The 22045-nt window shown below is 39.3% G+C and overlaps 2 protein-coding genes across 3 annotated transcripts in view; one reads left to right on the top strand and one right to left on the bottom strand.

The window, feature by feature from the left end:
* The window catches only part of LOC129455390 (SH3 and cysteine-rich domain-containing protein 2), a 213808-nt gene that overhangs the window by 89909 nt on the left and 101854 nt on the right, over positions 1–22045 (bottom strand). The gene's annotated exons all lie outside the window — the stretch shown is intronic.
* LOC129454906 (F-box/LRR-repeat protein 19) lies at positions 308–20356 on the top strand. Of its 2 annotated transcripts, XM_055219491.2 has the most exons (12): positions 308–796; positions 904–1094; positions 3972–4160; positions 4386–4529; positions 4618–4704; positions 4820–5005; positions 7196–7228; positions 7324–8468; positions 12964–13127; positions 13253–13417; positions 17961–18182; positions 18435–20356. In XM_055219491.2, exons 3-12 carry the CDS (start codon positions 3987–3989, stop codon positions 18590–18592), a joined length of 2478 nt encoding a protein of 825 aa, XP_055075466.2. In that variant the 5' UTR covers positions 308–796; positions 904–1094; positions 3972–3986; the 3' UTR covers positions 18593–20356. The 2 variants fall into 2 exon arrangements, with proteins under 2 accessions (XP_055075466.2, XP_073714155.1); XM_073858054.1 differs by having other exon boundaries at positions 308–1094.

Raw genomic sequence — 22045 nt, 5'->3', positions numbered from 1 at the left:
AGCATCTGTCTCTTCTGACCCGGTGCGGCTAACTTAGGACCTTATTTACTGTCAGTACAAGTGGACTAGTTTAGTTTCTCTTGTGTTTAGATTTAGGCACTGTTCTCAGTTTATTCCGACTCTATTTTAAGTTGTTTCAGACTCACTTTAATTTACCTTCTACCTCAGATTATAGTAACTAATTTGAATACACAGATTTTGCAAGATAGGACATGTCAGCACTATTATTGTACTATCTATGTGACCAAATTACTATATAATTATATTATGTATTTTTCTTACGCAAGCATCTATCTGTAACGTTAGCTAGAATTTGGGTAATGCGCCACTGGACTGCATTTCCCATGATGCTTTTCGCCTCTGACGAATACAGCGGGAGGAGCGTCCGTATTTTTTACTCTCCATTTTTTATATTTACCATATTTATTTATTTATTTATAAAATTTTTCATGAGCAGTATACGGAGTGTGCTGGCATCGCGATTATTTAGGCTATGTGGTCAGTGCCGTGCGATCACGTGAACGTTATATTTTACATGACACACATCTACAGGAAAGCAACACAATAGGAAAGACGAACAAAAGCCACGTTTATGCGTCTCTGCTCTTTGCTCTTATTTCAGGCGATCAATCGGAAATCTCGGGCGACAGGAATAACGTCCGTGTAAATCCCACAAGAATGTTTGGATGTACACATCAATGATGAGAAGATTTGATACCATGTTTGATGACTGAATAGCCACTGAGAGCACATTGAGAGAGAGAGACTGGGCTGGACCTGCAGAGCAGCAGACATTGTCAGATAACAAAACTATCTTATCTCGAAAGATTGTTATTGTTTATTGATTATAAATGTTGTTAACGTGACGATAGATGCTATGGTTTGTTGGTGATGGGTGTTTAGCGTCACACATGTAAGCGCGTGAAAGAAGACTGAAAGCAAGAAACACGAGCCGAGAAACAAGGAAGCGATCTCTCTCCCTCTCAGTCTTTCTCTCTCTCCCCCTCTCTCTCTCTCCCTTTCTCATTGTGGTCGTCTATCATAAGAAATCATCATTCTAATGCTCGATCAAGGAGTATGCGACTCCACACAAGGTGAGTTTAACTATCTCCTCTAGTCCTCAGTGATGAGGTGATGTGCGCTGTTAGCCCGTAATGTGTTGTGTTTATGGAGCTACACAACTGTGAACGCGTGACATATAAACATTATTATGAGTAAAATTACACCTACATGAAGACGTTTGATAAATCACTGGCCAGTGCATCACTTTACAAAGACAGCAGGTTGATGTGAATCTGGTTAGTAGCGCAGTATTGGACATGAATAGACCTGCTAACCAGTGTTAGCCTTCTGGATAGATGCTTACAGAGAATAAACTGCCAGTTTCATTTCATACATCTTATATATGTTCGTATTCACGTTATGTTTTACATGACGTAATGTACGGCTGGGATTTAATGGTTATGAGTTAGTGTGGTGGTTTCCTGTGAGGTCTGAAGCAGTAACTAACGTGCTGGTTAGCGTGAGGTTAGCTGCTCATGTTAGCTGTGAAACACTCATGAATGAGTGAGAGTGTTATATGTGATTATAACAGTGCGTGTGTGTTTATCACACCGCCACATTAATTCTCAGTGTTTCACTGCACCTTTAAAAGAAATTCAGGCCTACACAAAGATTTTTATAATAATGCCATGGTAACTGTGGTTTCCACCAAAATCCCACAGTTATTATTACTATAATAAATCTGAAATGAGTAAATATGACAGCAAGAGATCCCATATTGAAGTAAATGACACTACTGTGGGATCTGTAACTGTATTTTGTATGTAGGCAGCACCATAATAAATGTTTGTATGGGAAGCTGTGGTGCAGTCAGCCTGTGTTTGGGAGAGGGGAGGCGTGTGTGACATAGGATCATTGACAATACTGTAACTGTATAAACGACAGCAGAGGTGTGATTCCTACCAGCCTAACACATGAAACAAATACTGGGTTAGTAGCAGTCAGTCTTACGTAACAGATAAACGTGCACATATTTCAAAGCATTTGACATCAAAACATAAGACTAATCTTTTAAGGGGTTCGTGACTGGGCAGCTTTTTATTTATTAGTATTTCATATTATTTTCTATTCTGTCCATGACAATATTAAAACAGATCTGACACCCGTTTCAAGTTGTGACTAGAGATGCACCTATAAAAAATATTAGTGCTAATATCTATTATTAAGAATAACATCTACCGATACCGATAGATACCGATAGCTTTTTACTCCTCGTATTTTCCTGGAAGTTTAGGGCATACAAACTGCTTCTTTGTTGTCATTGTCACCCAAATCAAAATAAATAATCACACAACATGAATTCTGATGCGTTTCACGTCGCCTTTTGATTATCTGGATATAATCTGCCCTGACCATCGGCTGTTTTTAAACAATCGGCCGATGTCCAATAGTGATAAAAAGGCTTTTATCTGTGATTTAATTATAGGCTAGGACTGCTCAATCATGGACTAAATCATTATCGCGATTATTTTGGTAAAAATAATAAACGCGGTTATTTGCCCCGATTACTCTGTAGCTTTAAAAACATGCATTTATTTAAGCTTTAAAGCATGTGGTGCCTTACAAACACATCGGTCCAGCAGCATGCAATTTATATTGTAATTGCACATTAATTGTTTTACCTCGATTATGTTGTTTTTTAATTGTTTGAAATAAAATTTGAAATTAAAAATGATTAACTGCACAGCGCTATCATAGGCCGATATATTGATGAATCCGTAAAAATTCCTTTTTGCACTTAAATTTTTAAGTTTAATTAATTTGTCACTTTCTTTCACTTTCTGCTTCTGTTAATGTGAAGCTGCTTTGATAAAATTACTAATTGTGAAAGCACTATATAAATAAAATTAAATTGAATTGAAAAAAATACATTTATTTAATTATAAAAATAAAGTTAAAAAAACTTTAAGCTAATACAACATTTGTATAATTTATAGCAACTCCTCGTTAGTCAAGAAAGTAATAAATTGTAAATTCAAGTTGATTAAACTTAAAAATTTAAGTGCAACAAGGAAGCTGTGACCCATCACTGGCAGTCTGCGCCACTTGTACGGTACCCAAAAGGGTAGTGCTTGCTCAAAACCCCAAAACTTACTGATACTTAACTGATAAACTGATCATCCACTTTCACCTGCAGTATGTAGCAACAATTGAAAAATGTTAATGACGAGAACGAAGTTGACTTCTGTGCTACCCCGTATAAAATTAAAGGGTTATTTTACACCAAAATTACAACTTTTCATAAATCACTTACCCCTGCGTTGTTCTAAATCAGCATGTCTTCAGAACAAATTTTATGATATATATATATATATATATATATATATATATATATTTATATATATATATATTTTTAATTGGAGGCATGTGACTGTCCCATAGACTGTAGTTTGATTTTCCCCATGAAAGGCATCGCCAAAAAGCACTTTTTGCGCAAAAAAACAAACAATTTTATTTTACAATTTGTTTTCCTCCTTGGTCCTTCAGTGTGCGTTCACGAGCAGACTACTGCACATGCTGCTGACGTCACCTGCTGACATAGTTGCTTGTGTACAGACACAGAATACGCTTGCAAGTAATTTGTGCATTTATACAGGCTGTTCAAGTATTGTTTACAATGGTTGCATAATGGCTTAAATAAAAAAAGTGGGGAAAACGCTGGCAACTACTTCACAGGTCACATCAGCAGCATGCGATGTAGTTTGCTCGTGATTTACCCTTCAATCATTGTTTCTGTAGTAAAATATTGTTTTTACCGATAGTGAAATCGTGGTTACCACAAAGATATTTTTAATGTACTTACCTATTTTTTCCAGGACATTTTTGAGTGTTTTGTCTTGAAATGATTCATGTGATGAGCCCTAAAACCGGAAACGGTTGATCGTCTAATGTGTTTGAATGTTTTTCAGTTGAATGCAGAGGGGATGTCTGGCAGTAAGGCGCTGGGAGGGGGGGCGCGGCGGCGACGGACACGTTGCCGGCGCTGTCAAGCCTGCATGCGGACCGAGTGCGGCGAGTGCCACTTCTGCAAAGACATGAAGAAGTTTGGTGGACCAGGCCGAATGAAACAGTCGTGTCTGCTCAGGCAGTGCACTGCGGTAAATAAAGCTTGTACACCTCACTCACTCATTCATGCATTTCTTATAAATTTAAAGTTCTTGATAAAATAACTAATGAGACACCACATGGACTACACATGAGAGACTGCATGCCCATGCGTTCTCACAATACGTTGTTCTTCTCAGATGTATTTTTTATTTACAACACAATACTCGTAGCGTCTCTTTCATGCACTTTCTCCTGTCATCGTCATCTTCCTCCAGCCGGTGTTGCCACACACAGCCGTGTGTTTTGCGTGTGGCGAAGCTGGAAAGGAGGACACGGTGGAGTCAGAAGAGGAGAAGTTCAGCCTTTCATTGATGGAGTGCACCATCTGCAATGAGATCATTCACCCCAGCTGTCTGAAGGTCTGTGCTGTGTCTGATTGTGTGCTAAAACACCACACTTGAGCTTGCTGTTTTCCGCTTTAAATGACTATACTACTGTCTCCTACAGATGGGTAAGTCTGAAGGCATTATAAATGATGAGATCCCAAACTGCTGGGAATGTCCAAAGTGCCACAAGGAGGGAAAAACCAGTAAGGTAAGATTGGGAATCTACATGGAGCTAAAAGCATTTGGAAGTGTCATACATCCAATAATTGTAAAAATGTTAGCATTTAGTGTGATGGTATTACAAGAGTCTGTGCGTCCTTAAGGATCAAGGAGATGGTTCAGGAAAGAGACGTTTGGACAATGGGGAAGTGAGTCGCTGGAAACTGACAGATGATGCACCGCCGCCAAATAAAAAGAAGCCACCATCTCTAGAGGATACGGCCCGTCAGGATGGGCATAAACGCAAGAAGGAGAAAGATCTGCCCCAGGAGAATGCTTCCAAAAAGAAGGTCGGTCCTATGGCGCTTTTACAAAACCAAATTTTTTTTGATTCACGATTTTCTACATAAAATCATCATCATGTAAAGAATATCGTGTGAAAAATTACCTTAGGGCCAATCTCATTTCTCTGTCTTACCCCTACCCCTTTGTCTTCGTCTTCCCCTTGCCCCTCAAAACCGAGTAAAGGGGAAAGGGGTAGACAGATCGTTCGTCTAAAACAATGAGACACCACTCGATTACCGTTTGCGTCACTTTCCCTTGCCGCTAACCGGCTGCTACGTAAACAGACAAGCGTTGACAAACAAAGAAGATGCCGTTGTCTCAGGTTGTGGTATCGATTGCCTGAGCCGAGCTCAACAAATAGCGCATAACTTAGCTGCTAGCTAGCGCCTTAACTAGCGATTCAAAACAAAAACATTACAATTAAAACTGCTTGAACATTTTATTAAAAGTATCATAAAACATGTGTGTCATAATATACTCTCAACTAAACTGCAGAAAATAACGTTACTTTCATTTTTGCGACTCCTTGACAGTTCGACGTTCATCAATAAAACGTCTTGATGCCGGCTCTCCTGAGATATTCTTACGTTAACGTTTACCCCTCTCTTTCGAGTGTGGTCATTATCACACTTCGTTTCAAGGGCTATGTATCCCTACGCCTTGGCCCTAGCCCTTGATCAAACTGAGAATTGAGACACCACTTCGCCTCACATGAACGCGAAAAACCGAGGTGAAGGGGTAAGGGAAAGGGGTAAGACAGAGAAATGAAACGCACCCTTAATGTCTTTAATATTGACCGAGTAAGATCATGTCAATCAATAGGAAGTCAATGAATGAAATCAAACTTTGATGCATCAATAGATTATGAGGCTCAGGGTTCCCACAGGTCCTTGAAATCCTTGAAAGTTTGTGAATCTGGGGGAAAAAATCAAGACCCTGGAAAGTTTTTGAAAATATAAATACATAGATACAGGTCATTGAAAGTGCTTGAATCTATTTTATGCAAAATAGATAGTGTAGTGTAGGATAATATCATAAAAATTCTAGACTTTTTAAGCACACGTCTTAAACTGTTCGCTTTAAATGCTTACCGTTCTTTCCGGACTATAAGCCGCACCGGAGTATAAGCCGCATAATTCAAAAATGCGTCATTAAGACGAAATAACACATATAAGTCACAGTGGACTATACATCGCGTTTAATTAGAAAATGATATCACAAAATCCAAGCAGAAGAACAGACATTTAATCTAGAAAGGCAAGTTATTCAATTAAACATTAGCAGACAGAACAGCAGGCTGAATAGATGTCTGTACGTTAAAGTAATATTATCAGTTATTTAAATGATAAACCATAGCATACAGAACTTACCTGGAAGGTTGAATAGTCTAAATTGACCGAACAAGCCAACTAGCGCGAAGTTCGCATACTCGTCATTCCGCATCACTGTATTTATTGAATTACATAAATACAGAAGCAGCATATGGCGAACTCTCGCGGCTGTAGTAATGTTGTCTCTTGCCCCATAAATGTCAAAGTTAATTCACAAGGCGCACCTGACTATAAGACGCAGCACCAGCCAAGTTTTGAAAAAAAAAAAAAACGTGGCTTATAGACCGAAAATTCAGTATATTTTCTGTATGCGAATGTTGATTCATACCAAAATGCTTTTTTGGCATAGTTGTGTTTGACACATGGGGTTACGTATGTAACGAGACGCTGCGTCTCCCTTGCCATACTTCCTGCGTCCCTGTAATGCCGTCTTTGGCAATATTTTAGATAGCGATATATTCCTGACTCCCGCAGCACACTGTCTTGTCGTAAAGCCTCACCATTGGTTGAATTTGATATACACATTCAGACGCACTTACCCCTGGAGGCGTCCCCAAAGTGTCACCGCAGTGATGCAGCACAAGTTCCCCCGAAAGGGAAATGTAACAATGTATCTTAAAAGGTAACACGATTTAACCTTGCTCTCACTTGAAATGTGTCCCCACATTGAGTCCTCGAATTTGATGGTATTGGACCCGGAAAGTCCTTGAAAGGTCCTTGAATTTGAAGTTAACTAAGGTGTGGGAACCCTATAGGCTTTAGACTGGACTTCACAGACAGGGTCACATATATTTCTTTAAATGAACTGAAATTCGTACCCTGTTAAGACTTGTGTTTATGAAAGCTTTCTATTTTGTCTAACAGATCAAGGGTGCACGTGATAAGCATCTGAAAAAGGTATAATTTTTATATATTTTAGGCTTGTTTTGTTAAAACGAATATTAAATAGATGCTTTCATAACAGCACCTTTTTTCTGTACCACGCTCTGCAGAAAACGAAACCCAACTCCTCTGATTCCTCTGAAGCAAACGGGCCGAACTCGTCTTCATCTGGTGGCCACGGCTCTGGCGGAGGTTCCACTGCAGCTCAGGCCTCATCTTTAAACCCCAGCCAGGACCAGCGCTCTCATCACCGTGAGAAACTTGAACGCTTTAAACGAATGTGTCAGCTTTTTGAGCGCGTACGGGACTCCAGTTCTTCCTCTTCATCAAGTTCTGAAGCCGACTCCGAGTCGGACTCTGAATCGCAGTCGCCCGCCGCCGTCTCTGAACCTTCCTCTCCGGCCCCTGCGTACGGCAACAGCAGCGTCCGCGAGCGAGAGCGAAACCGCCGTCTGGCAGAACTGGGCTTCAGTGCCAGCGAGGACTCTGAAGGTGACAGTTTCGTAGCGGAAAAGGAGCAAGACAACGTGGACGAACCGCAGCGGCGCAAAGGAGATGCGTCCCACAGAGCGCGCAAAGTGGTTATTGACACGGAGGCCGATGAGGAAGAAGCCTCGGGGGACCGCGGTCGCAAAACCTCTACGTTGGCCCCGCCGTCGCCGCTATCAACGACGCAAGCGCCACCTACCGGACATGGACTTGCTTCCGAGGGCGTTTCCTCATCCAAGCGTGCTAACGGTCAGGAGACTCGTAATGGCCGCACACGGGCCGGTGGTCGAGAGACGCAGGAGAAGGAGAATTCCAACAGCGGTACTGTCACCAATCACCGACACGGAGCCGCTAAGTCCGGCCGCGGCAGTAAGATTCGTGGCGGAAGCCGTCAAGGACAAAACAATCCCTCAAATAAAAACACGGGTACGACTGTGGCTTCCGGTACCGCGAATGGCGGTACTGCTGCTTCGAACCCTGTCAGTAGCTCACTAGCATTGCATCGCTCTCAGCAGTCCCGCTTGGCACCCGCACGCTCGCAGCTGGTAAAGCGTAGCCCCGCCGCTGTGCCCTCGCCTCCGAAGCCTGTACAAATGGAACGGCACTTGGTCCGGCCGCCGCCCGCTTGCCCCGAGCCGCACTGCTTGCCGTTGGACAGCGGCGCTTCACACGTGCTGCCAAGGGAGGTGTGGCTTCGTGTCTTCCAACACCTTAATCAACGGCAGCTATGTGTCTGCATGCGCGTCTGCCGCACCTGGAGCCGCTGGTGAGATATTACGCCGCCTGAAACGTGATGATACACATCATTCTTGTTGGGCAGTGTCACTGTAGCAAACAACATTATTAATGTAGTTTTCATTACGAGTATTTAGCACAGTGTTGATTCAATTTAAGCTATAGTCATGGGGTCTGATCACATGGATGTGGCTATTCTGAGTTTATGGGATGGTTCACTCAAAAATGAATATTTAACTGAACATTTTAAAATGAATATTTAATTTTTGGGTGAACTATCCCTTCAAAACAAAGTTTGAAATGGTCCTCTTATATTTACCTAAATCAATTCAAATCTGGTCAAACTAAGTAATGTCGAGACATTGATGTGAAATTGTGAAGAGATGTATCTTAAATGGTGTTGACATTACACGTCAAAAAATGTTTTGGAGGCGTGCTTGGAATGTCATTTGTCCGCTTCTGTCCCGATGACTTCGAGGGGATGGTCCATGGGCGAGTCTGTAATATGGCACTAATATACTGTTAGACTACCGTTGCTTGTGTTATTATTAGTAAACACGCCGCACAAATGTATATGTAAGAGCTTTCTCAGATATTTGGACAAAATAAGCTCGTGCAACTTTCACACGCTCTCAAAATGAAACAAACGCAAGCGGCTGCTTTTATTATGGTATTTTTAGGAAAACTATCCCATTCACTCACCACTTGAAACATATTTTAACCAAGGTATATCCAGTTAATCTATAAAGTAATAAGAATTCACCTATTTGGCAAACTTTTGTATAGTAAAACCATGTTTGATTTCCATAAGGAATACAATAAAACAACACATAAACTTTTAAATATAAGGGCATAACTAAATTAAACAAAAATCTCTTAATCATTGTATTAAACATTTTGTTACATTTATACTCAAAACCCTTAAGCTTTTGGCTTTATTACTGATTTATATGTATGTACAAAACAAATTGCCAGTAGTTTTAAATGTAAATGAGGTTCATGAAGTACTATTAGTGAAGTACCTATCAAGTACTGTTAAAGGAATAGTCTACTCATTTTCAATATTAAAATATGTTATTACCTTAACTAAGAATTGTTGATGCATCCCTCTATCATCTGTGTGCGTGCACGCAAGCGCTGGAGCGCGCTGCGACGCTTCGACAGCATTTGGCTTGGCCCCATTCGTTCAGTGGTGCCATTTGGAGATGGAGTTAGAAGTGACCAAGCACATCAACGTTTTTCCTATTTAAGACGAGTAGTTATACGAGCAAGTTTGGTGGTACAAAATAAAACGTAGGGCTTTTCTAAGCGGATTTGGAAGAGGAACTATATTTTATGGCGTAATAGCACTTTTGGGAGTACTTCGACTCGCTTGAAAAGTCCGCTCCCCTTCTCACTCTCATAATGGGAGAGGGAGGGTGTTACTGCGCCGAGTCGAAGTACTCACAAAAGTGCCACCACGCCACAAAACGTAGCTCTTCTTTTAAATCCGCTTAGAAAAGCACTACGTTTTATTTTGTACCACCAAACTTGCTCGTATAACTACTCGTCTTAAATAGGAAAAACGTTGATGCGTTTGGTCACTTCTAACTTTATCTCTAAATGGTACAATTGAATGAATGGGGCTAAGCTAAATGCTATCGAAGCATCGCAGCGCGCTCCAGCGCTTACGTGCACGCACACAGATGATAGAGGGATGTATCAACAATTCTTAGTTAAGGTAATAACATATTTTAATATTTAAAATGAGTAGACTATTCCTTTAAAGGGACATTCCACCTTTTCCAAAAATATGCTCATTTTCCAGCTCCCCTAGAGTTAAATATTTGAGATTTACCATTTTGATATCTATTCAGCTGATCTCTTGTTCTCGTGCTTCCACTTTTAGCATAGCTTAGCATAATCCTATGAATCTGATTAGACCATTAGCATCGCACTTAAAAATAACCAAAGAGTTTCAATATTTTTCCTATTTAAAACTTGACTCTTGTGTAGTTACACCGTGTACTAAGACCGACAGATAATTAAATGTTGTGATTTTTTTTTAGGCTGATATGGCTAGGAACTATACTCTCATTCTGGCGTAAAATCCAAGGACTTTGCAGCTGTAACATGGTTATTATAACAATGATATTAGGCAGCAGCTGAAAATAGTCCCCTTAGTAAATCTCAATGCAGGACTATTTTTGGGCAGTGCGTAATATCACTACGCCTGCTGCAGTCATATTACATCAGCAAAGTCACAGATTATTACGCCAGTTTAAGAGTATAATCCCTAGCCATATCTGCCTACAAAATCGCAACTTTTAATTTTCTGTCGGTCTTGTAACTACAGTAGAGTCAAGCTTTAAACAGGAAAAATGTCGAAACCCTGGTTATTTTTTAGCGCGATGCCAATGGTCCAATCAGATTCAATAGACTGTGCCAAACCATGCCAAAAGTGGTGGTGCCGGACCCGGAGATCGGCTGAATGGATTACAAAACGGTAAAAATCAAATGTTTAACTCTAGGAGAGCTGGAAAATGAGCATTTTTTTTTTTTAAAGTGGAATGTCCCTTTAACAATTGAAAAGATCCAGGTGTTTAATGCTTTTTTCCCATTTGTTCCAAATCCGTGCCGAACCGAGGTACGCACCGAACCGTGACTTCTATATACCGCTACACCCCTACACTGAAGAAAATGATTCATTGAATTTAATCAATTTTTTTAAGGTAAGTGGTTGCAATAAATTTATTTAAACTACATTTAAACAAAAGTTTTATATTTTATTTTACATTACTAATCTTTTTTGTTTAAATGTAGCTTAAATAAGTTGATTGCAACCACTTACCTTAAAAAAAAATTATTAAATTCAATGAATCTTTTTTCAGTGTAGTGCTTATACATCACAGATTAATAGGTTGAGAGTAAGGCCTAGTCCACACGTACACCGGTATTTTTATAAACTATTTAAAGAGTTTTCCCTCCGTTAAAAAAAATGTGTCCACACGAACACGCAAAAACATAATATGAAGCGCTGTCAATAGCACGCCAAACCAACAGATGTCGATATCCTTAACCGTAAAGCCACGTTGGCCAATCAGGAACCATTGCAGAGTCTTGCCTCTGCACCAACAACGTCACAAGCCAAAAACTCCTGTTTTGCAGTCTATACAACAACACTGCAACCGTGGTGTGTTTCTAAAAATCTTCACCCTGGCAAGAGTTTTCATAAAGGTTCGGCTTCAGTCACCTGATACTTCGTTCCATGTGGACGAATGGCGAAATCGCATATAAAAAGCTACGTTTTTGAAAATACCGTTTACGTGTGGACAGGGCATTAACAGTCTTTTTTGGCTGCTTAAATACAAAGCATCTTCATACCAGGTATAAAAAGGGCCTTAGTATAAATTAGTAGAGCCAGTTTCACACCAGACTTGACATTTTTCTCATCACAAGGGCTACATAAATTTGAGCCCTATGCATTATTTCTCTAGATCCACAATTTGGAAATAGACCTGGTGCTCAGGCCTGTCATGAATTTTATCTTGTGTTGTTGGTTGTGTCTGAATATTCACTGCACGATATTATACTGTGTAAATAAATCAAGGTCTTTTTTTGAAACGCACTTGGATAAATTTTCCACTGATCAGCACTGACACTTATTACTCTGTTTTCTATACGCTTTATTTTCATTAACTTACTGCAATTGGCCTTTTTACATGTTTTCATGCTGTCATTATAAGGTATTGTGTGTATCTGTTATTCATATAAGGATTTTTATACCAGTACTGATCAAATGTTCTTGAATGTAATATTAAAGGGATACAATCTAAAAAAAATTGGTGTTAAATAGCTCTAAATGCTCGTAATGCCATAAGGGGGTGATATAGCACCACTATTGCACCAGATATGGTTCTATATAAGACAATATGGTTCTACAAAGGTGCACAAGTACTTCATTGGTGCTATATGGCACTTAAAATGGTTCCCCTATGATTACGAGCCAGTGAACCACTTTTGTTGCTATTTAGCACCATTTGTTTTTAGAGTGTAGTTCACGCAAAAATGATTTACTCACCCTTAAGCCATCCTCGATGTATATGATTATCTTTTTTCAGACAAAGTCCTTTGAAGTTATATTAGACAATGTCCTGGCTGTTCCAAATGGTATTAAATGGTGCTTCTGATTTGAAGCCAAAAAAGTGCATCATCCTTTACAGAAGTAATCCACACGGCTGGTTATTAAAGGTCTTCTGGGTGCAATCGATGCGATTTTGTAAGAAAAATCTCAATATTTAAAACCATCTTTAAAATCAGAAGCACCATTTACTACTATTATAAAGCTTGAAACAGCCAGGACATTTTCTAATACAACCCTAATTGTGTGAAAAAGAGGGTAAATCATGGGTTAATTTGAATTTTTGGGTGAACTATTCATTTAACAAAATGTTAAATAGTGAGATATATAGGTTAAATCAGAACAACAATTCCTGCCCTCATGTTGTATTTATTTAGCCATCTTTAAAGTGTGTGTTTGTTTTCAGGTGTTGTGATAAGAAGTTGTGGACACAGATTGATTTGAATCGTCAGCGCTCCATTACTCCCATAATGCTGAGCGGTATTATCCGCAGACAGCCCGTCTCTCTCAACCTGGGCTACACCAACATCTCCAAGAAGCAGCTAATGTGGCTGATAAACCGTTTACAGGGTACGTCATGCCCACCTGCCATCATTACAGGTCAAGCTGTATGGTTATACTCTGCTTTTTTGTGATTTTTGATGACATCTGAAAGGATTACATGTTCATGAATAGAGCTGTCCACCTTTGTTCAGGTCTGCTAGAGCTGAATGTATCGGGCTGCTCGTGGTCATCGGTTTCGGCATTGTGCCAGTCCGTGTGCCCGTGTCTGCGTCTCCTGGATCTCAGTCGCGTGGAGGATCTTAAAGACTCTCACCTAAAAGAACTGCTGGCTCCGCCTTCTAATGACACGCGATCAGGTCTCTGCTCGAATTCACTCTTTGCACTTTCTTACAGTCTCTTTATTTACGTGGGAGAAAAGTGAAAGTGGCTTGATTTACACATGTGATAATATTTACTCAAAATATATAACTAGAATTAGAAACTTACATAATCACTCACAAAAAACAACTCCTTTCAAATGTACACTCACCTAAAGGATTATAAGGAACACCTGTTCAATTTCTCATTAATGTAATTATCTAATCAGCCAATCACAGGGCAGTTGCTTCAATGCATTTAGGGGTGTGGTCCTGGTCAAGACAATCCCCTGAACTCTAAACTGAATGTCAGAATGGGAAAGAAAGGTGATTTGAGCAATTTTGCGCGTGGCATGGTTGTTGGTGTCAGACGGCCGGTCTGAGTATTTCACAATTTGCTCAGTTACTGAGATTTTCACGCACAACCATTTCTAGGGTTTACAAAGAATGGTGTGAAAAGCGAAAAACATCCAATATGTGGCAGTCCTGTCGGCAAAAATGCCTTGTTGATGCTAGAGGTCAGAGGAGAATGAGCCGACTGATTCAAGCTGATAGAAGAGGAACTTTGACTGAAATAACCACTCGTTACAACCGAGGTATGCAGCAAAGCATTTGTGAAGCCACAACACGCACAACCTTGAGGCGGATGGGCTACAACAGCAGAAGACCCCACCGGGTACCACTCATCTCCACTACAAATAGGAAAAAGAGGCTACCGTTTGCACGAGCTCACCAAAATTAGACAGTTGAAGACTGTAAAAATGTTGCCTGGTCTAATGAGTCTCAGTTTCTGTTGAGACATTCAGATGGTAGAGTCAGAATTTGGCATAAACAGAATGAGAACATGGGTCCATCATGTCTTGTTACCACTGTGCAGGCTGGTGTGGTGGTGTAATGGTGTGGGGGATGTTTTCTTGGCACACTTTAGACACCTTAGTGCCAATTGGGCATCGTTTAAATGCCACAGCCTACCTGAGCATTGTTTCTCAAAGCTCAAATCAAGTTATTTCTGGTTCTCAAATCTGTGAGATATTCCACCATCATCGTCACAGTAACCGCTTCACCATTTCGCATCGTTTACGCATCATTCCGCCACTGGTGATTTTTAGAATGAGTGAGGGAGGCATGGACCACTTGCGCCATACGGTCACTCACATATTTGTGACTGGAAAAAGCTGCCAACAGAGCGGATGGTCAAACCCTTACACATGCAGTTGCACAAACGCTGTTTTTAAAGACTTTTTGCGTCTCAATCAGTGGGTGTTTTGAGGGAGTTGCGAGAGTGAAAACAATAATTTTGTCTTTATCTGGAGCTTCTGTTTACGCGCATCCCCCTTCCCGAAGGTCTGGGCATGCTCTTTGGATTTAACCCAGCTAGTATATCGTGTACAGGTACACAAGACGACACCACTGATATTTATAAGCATCAGGCAGAAACGATCACTCTCTGGTGATTTTAAAAAAGCACTTTTTTGTTTAACTGCTTTGCGCATCATTGAAACTGCTACATGAAACACTTCACTTTTTTCCCATGTTGGGTAAATATTGGACAAAACACATCCTGGGTTAAAAATGATCCTATTTGGGATACATGAGATCGGTATCGTGACAAACCATGGATTGGGTGTTGGACCGACTTTACCAATCCAAATGCAATACTGTGCATTGTGCTTGTGTCCTTTTGCAGGCAAGTTTACCACATTTGACTTCTTAAACAACTCTTAGTTAGGGAGTTTGCAAAAGACCCTCATGATATCTGTGGTTATGTTTGGAAGGGACAACAAGCTTTGGTTTTGGCACTTCATCATCGATGTCTACAAGCCTCTGCTTGATGTTTTGCAGGATATTCAAAAACACTGGGACGATGCAGCAGAGATTCGGATATTTTGCCGGAGCATCTCATAAGATCACGGTTTGCGTTCAAGAACAGGTGCATGCATTTGTTTGCTGTAGACATGGATTTCTAGCACTTCCCAGTTCCTTAGTATAGCACACAGTCAAGTGAGGAGAGTTTAGTGTCATATAGAGGTGAATTTGATCATGTTGTCCATTGCTTGTATACTTTATGTATCCTCTGACTCTGTAGTTGATGTGCTTGAGTAGAGTGCTGTTTGATTGGCAAGGGTCTCCCATCGTTTTGTGAGGCTATCACAATTGATCAAACAATCTGGAAGGCTACTTTTATGATATAGTCTACTCAAAACGTTTTTGTTTTACTTGTTGATTTTATTTGACTTGTTTTATCATTGTTTAAAGTAGTGCTGGGTGATAATTTTATACATTTTTATAAATGTTTTCGATAAAACGATAATGACGGTTCGCTAAGTGATCGATAACTTTTACGCACTGTGCGCAACGCTGCGAAAGAACTTCCGGATGCCGAACATGGGTTGTTTCTCAATATGCGTTATTCAGCGATCTTGCGTCCTCGCTGTACGTCATCATTAAACGTCGAAGTTCAATTCCAATTCTCAAAAACACTGAAATTAAAGATTTTATAGACACTACAGAAATACTGTTTGCTTACTTTAACTTTGATCATCTCTATTCACTTTAAGGACAGAAACAACTGATGATTCTTATATTATTTATTTCAGGAATCACTTATCTATCATTTAAAAGTGAACAACGACCATAATATTAAATCACAAGAAAAACAGTTGTGTCAGGCATAAATATACCTTAGGTGCGGATATTTCCGTGTCATCAACGAAATTTAAAGAAACGGCTTACCTGTTTTATAGTTTAACTTTTGACAAGATAATCACCCTGTTTTAAATACATTTTAAAATGTATACCCGTCAAAAAACATCTGTGTTTTTATGTTTAGTTTAATGCACTCCTACATATGAGACCCAGAGCACCTAGCGCGTTCGGCTAAATTGCATGCGCCAGCATCATGGCCAGCACAATAGCGCAACATCGATGCAACGAAAAGCAATCCAAAATGTACAGACTTAAATTAAATCAGAATTTATGTTTAGAATAAAGAAAACATTTAATAAAATAAAGTCAGAAGTAACAAGGTGCAGAACAAATGTGAAAAATGCCTAAAGTGCACGGAAACAAAACACAAGCCAAATAGTTAAACCAGATAACCCAGAGTGATTTATAAATAAAATTAATTATTAAAAGAACGAAAGTATAGCCAGAATTGTCAGCTTTGTCTTTTAAATGTAGAAACAAAGAGCCAATGGTTTATTAACATAGAAATCTCTTATGGACGTGTAGCCCGGTCACAGGGGTTGTTGGATTTATTAACTCATTTTAAAAATATTTATATAGCTGCTACTTCATATATTATTTGCATAGCATTAGCATAATATGCCGTATATTAATATATTGGTAGAAAGCTCAGATAATGTGCACTCATATAGGGCCAAAATTGAATGATCCTCATTTCATAACACATCTGCGACGATTCGACTGTGAGATTGGTAGTCAAATCCAGCTCCTATTGATGCATCGAATCTTCGACTATTCGGGGTCACCCCTAGTAGGGTGGTTTTAGTACAAACATATTATGTCCAAAAGTGGATTTTGCATAATAGGTGCCCTTTAATTAAAAAATGTCATGAATAAATATTAAAATTGAGGCTTTTAATGTGTTTTGGCGGGCACTCGCAGATTCTGTCCGGGCAATCTAATGTTGGAGACCACTGATTTGTAGTTTGCCCTTTAACTGCTTCACTCTTATAATTCAGTTGTTGTGTATTGAGTTTTTCTCACTCTGTGTATGCTTATCTGTAAGGATGTAAACACAGTGATTGAAACACTATACACTGCTGGAGTATGCATGTATGCTGCTGAAGTTTTAAGCCATTGGTGTTGATCAGGTCTTGATTCCTTGAGTGTTTCTGTTGGAGGCTTTCTTAAAGAGAAGCACAAGTGTTGTGTTTTTGTTCTCCAATGGTTTTGTTGCGCTTGTATGACAGAGTAGGCCTTTCTGTTTCCGTTTTTATCTTTTTTGATGTTTTATGTATGCATCAGGGTGGGCGGTATGACCAAAAATCTGTCGTTTTATTTCACAGTAATTATATATTTCATGATGTACAGTGGGGAAAATAAGTATTTTACACATCAGCATTTTATCAGTAAGGGGATTTCTTAAGTGGGCTATTGACACAAAATTTCCATCAGATGTAGCCATCAAGCCAAATATTGAATTCATACAACAACAAAAAAACAGAACATTTAAGTATACAAGTTGAGTCATAATAAGTAAAGTGAAGTGACACAGGGAATAAGTATTGAACACACTTTATTTAATACTTTGTAGAAAAGCCTTTGTTGGTGATTACAGCTTCTAGACACCTCTTGTATGGAGAGACCAGTTGTCTGCATTGCTCAGGAGTGATTCTGGCCCATTCTTCAGCACAAATGGTCTTTAAATCTTGAAGGTTCCTTGGGCCTCTTTTATGAACTTTTATTTCACAGTATACTGCCATACCTTTTAAGACATTTTAGATGTTGAGCCTTCAGCCCTGGACTGTGCTGTTCGTGTCTTTTAGTTTACTGTACTGACTGTAACCCTTCCTTACAGCTAATGGGGAAAACCGAGGTGGACGTTTCCAGAATGTGACCGAGCTCCGACTGGCTGGCTTGGAAGTGACGGACGCTGTGTCCCGGCTGTTAGTGCGCTACCTGCCTCACCTGACCAAACTTGACCTGAGTCAGTGCTGCCACATCACAGACCAGACCATCTTCACGCTGACGTCTCCGATGTCACCTCTCAGAGAGAGCCTAACCCACGTCAACCTGGCAGGTACACGGCCAAAAAACTATTATGGATTGACCATCAGTTCACCATACCTTATTGAAAAGTCTTTCTAAAGACAATCAGTCATGTAATGAGTATGAAAATATGTCAAAAAGCAATACCATGACCTCTTGTAAGGAAAAATATAGATTTTCCCAGTGAAAAAAGCGTAACCCTGTCTGTGAAATTCAAACTAGATCAGGAGCATCAAAGTTTGATGTTTATATGTAGTTGATTTAAATTGTGTGTGTGTTTCAGGTTGTGTGAAGGTGACGGATCAGTGTCTGTCCCTGCTGCGTCGCTGCGTCTCGCTGCAGAGCGTTGACCTGCGCTCGTGCGGCATGCTCGCCCCGGACGTCTGCCAACTGCACTGCTTCCCCTCTCCCGAAGACAGACTCGTGCTGAAGAACAGCTAAAATCACACTACAGCAAACACGAGAGAGACACGAGGAGCGTGCAGATCACGGACACTGCCGCTGTCTTTCCGGATAAATCCATGTAGATATTCTGTACCAGTAATGCGTGTGTGTATAAATTTGTAGTTGTAAATTATCCACCTGTGTACGCAGTTGCCACACCCTCATCCTGCAGCCCCGCCCCCAGCGCCGCTCCGTTTCCTGCACGGATCACCGACCACATCCCCGGGGAATTTTTCCCACTGTACGGGAGCGGTCCCATTAGGGGCAGGTTTCGCCCTTTATTGCTCCGGATGGGTTTCGGGAGGTGTAAGATGTAAACAGTGTTAAAGTAACTCTGTACCGTTAGGTCATCGATGGCTTCTTTCTGTGTCCGTCTCATTTTTCCCTCGAGGTCAGGACGATCTTTTGGAGAGACCTCACAGTATCCATGTGCCATTCCTACAGTATCCACTTTCTTGAGTTTCTGCTTTGTATTTCTATTCTCTCTCTCTTTCTGGTTTCACCTTTAGTGTTCGGGTGTGCTTACCGAACCCCATCTCTTAATATCTGGGGTCCGGGTACAACGATGGCTAATGGTTCGTTGGCTTTCTCATCGTGTATTGTACCGTCAAAGCTTTTCCTTTGATTTGCCATCATGCTGTGTGAGCTGCTCGCTGCTTCAAACACCATTGGGAAAATCATCCATCACGCAGGAAACTAAAGCTTTGCCGCTTCACAAGACAAATGTACAAATGCCTGTATACTGCTAGTTTAACCCGTGTGCCAGACTCTGTTCAGTATTATCACAGCCGTCCACTCGGGAAGACTAAACCGAGACGAATCTTCATCAAAGCTCGGCTTTATCATTCCCAAAGTCCTGGGCTACACAACCACCCATGTGTTTGTGTTTAAATCTACTATGGAGAAACACTGATGTGCATTATTATTATTATTATTATTATTTGGTGACATTGCCATCTAAGTGTTCAGATTTTAAATTCGGATGATTTGGTGTGGCACCCAGCTTGTTTTTTCAGTCTTTCGGTAAACTCTGCAGCTTCCAGAATGCATTGCATGTCGACACCTTGCACTGACTGTATTCCTTGCACACTTATATTCAGTATTGGGTCCAATACATCGCAGTCGAACGTGTTTGATGGCAGTACACGAACAAACGAATGAATTCCATTTTTTAATGTTGTAACTTGACGAACGGCATCCCTTAAAAGTGAACTCGACAATGTACAAAAGACGACACTGTAGTTGCGACAGCAAAATCAGAAATGTTGTTGACATCGTATTGATACAAAGTATCCTCGTCGTAATGTTTATTTTATTTTATTTTTTAGCTGATTTCTATCATGTTCAGTGCATCTGAAACGACGGTTACATATCAAACGCTGAGTTACGAGCATACATTTGTAGTTTTTAAATGAGGCTTTCGAATGATGTCTTCGGTTTTAATAGGTGTTAAATATGCTTCCTATATCATCTTAATGTGTTTTGTGCAGGTTCAAAAAGCCCACGATACAGAATTGCCATGACTGAACTGAATATCAGCCAGTATCACCCTGCTGAATGCATTGGGTTGGATCCATATGACTATATCTTGCCAAAATGTTTTCTTTTTTCTGTTTTTTTCCATTCTTCTTCCATTGCATTGATCTAAGTGATTAAAGATAGATAAAACAATGAGATAAAGAAAAACTCAAGGCAGCTACTATAAGAGTGACTACTGTAAAATGTCTAACTAAATAAAGACAGTGGGGTTGGTTGTTTTTATTCGCTCTGTGTTTCTCTAATCCGTCTGCTTTAAAAACCCAAATCCCTGTGCACATTTCTTATAAGTACAAACACACTTTCAAAAATGAATGTAGTTGATGCATGTTAGCTTGTTGCATGTTGATGGGTACAAATATTACATTTATGCATTTGGCAGATGCTTTTATTAAGCGATTTACAGTGCATTACAAGTTATACATTTTTATCAGTATGTGTGTTCCCCGGGTTCAAATCCATGAGGTATTATGCTGCTAACACAATTTTCTAACATTGAGCTTTACAGATGCACTGCATAGTAAGTCATGTGTTCATGTTTTTGAGACAACGTTTAATTTCATAATTTTGGGGTCATATCATATGACATTGCTTTAAAGCACATTATTTTGTATAAAATTTGAACTCTGACCTCCCTAGGTGAAAAAAAGTGCAGTAAAATACACTTTTTTTGAGTATGCTTAGTAAATGTACTATTTTCATGTGCTAATTTTGTACTTCACATACACAAAATTTAAAAAAGTCTTTAGTACTTTTTAAGATAAAACTTAAGAACATCTAAGTGTACTTACCAGTAATTCTTAAATAGATTTTTAGTGTTATTTAGTACTCTATACTTTTCTCAAGTGCACCGAAGTACTACTAATGTAAAATTAGTGCATAACTTTTACACTGTAATTTAGCAGTTGTGTTTAAAAGAAATAGCAGCAACATCAGTAACCTGATAAACCACGGTTATTAGTAGTAGTAATATTTTTGCATCGGATATTATTTACTAACAGATGTAATGGGTAAACAACAGACCCATTTGTAATGATATCCACACTACTTGTTCTGAGTTATAGATTTGTTTATTGAAAGTGACATGATCAAAATAATAGCAGTGTGAAGTTTAATTAGGAAAAAAAGTTCATTTTTTGAAAATGTTTGTCAAATGCACTTATATTTTTATGTTACTTTAACTTCAATTGAGTTTAGCAATTTCAACTTGATTTTATAAGTTATGCAAACTTACCAGTTGCAAAACCAAGTTGTTTTAACTTCATGTTGCATATTTTTTACAGTGTATGTGAAAAAAGTGCACTAAAATACCCTTTTTTTAATGGTAAGTATATGCTTAGTAAATGTACTATTTTCATGTGCAAATTTTGTACTTAATATACACAAAATTAGTCCTTCTTAAGATAAAACTTAGTGTGTACTAAACACAAAAAATCAATTTAAGAATTATTGGTATTTAGTAGTCTATACTTTTCTAAAGTGCACTGAAGTACTGTTAAAGTAGAACTAGTGCATAACTTCTACGCTTTAGTAGTAGGATTAGTAATATTTCTGCATCGGAAACGATTTACTTACAGATGTAGTAGTGTAATAGATAAACAACAGAGTAATGGTATCTTTACAGGAAAAAAACTATAAAAGTACAGTATTATGCAAAGCATTCCGGGAACCAAAAATCTGAAAAAACTAAAAACGGTTGATGAGGATTTCTGGTTCCCAGAATGCTTTGCATGAGACTGTTATTTTAGTTTAAGATAAAGACGTGTTAATGTTTAATGTTCGTTTAACTTTAAACAAACTCTTGCCAATAAATTAGATAAAAATAAATCTACAGTTAGTTACTGGCAAACAGCTGCATACTAGAGCAAATATATTTACAGTGCAGTCAAATGACACTGACTGTCATGATATAGG

This window comes from Misgurnus anguillicaudatus, chromosome 20 (genome assembly GCF_027580225.2).
Source record: "Misgurnus anguillicaudatus chromosome 20, ASM2758022v2, whole genome shotgun sequence".
Lineage (NCBI taxonomy): Eukaryota > Metazoa > Chordata > Actinopteri > Cypriniformes > Cobitidae > Misgurnus > Misgurnus anguillicaudatus.
The sequence above is the reverse complement of the archived record's forward strand: the minus strand, read 5'-3'. Positions and strand labels throughout refer to the sequence as shown.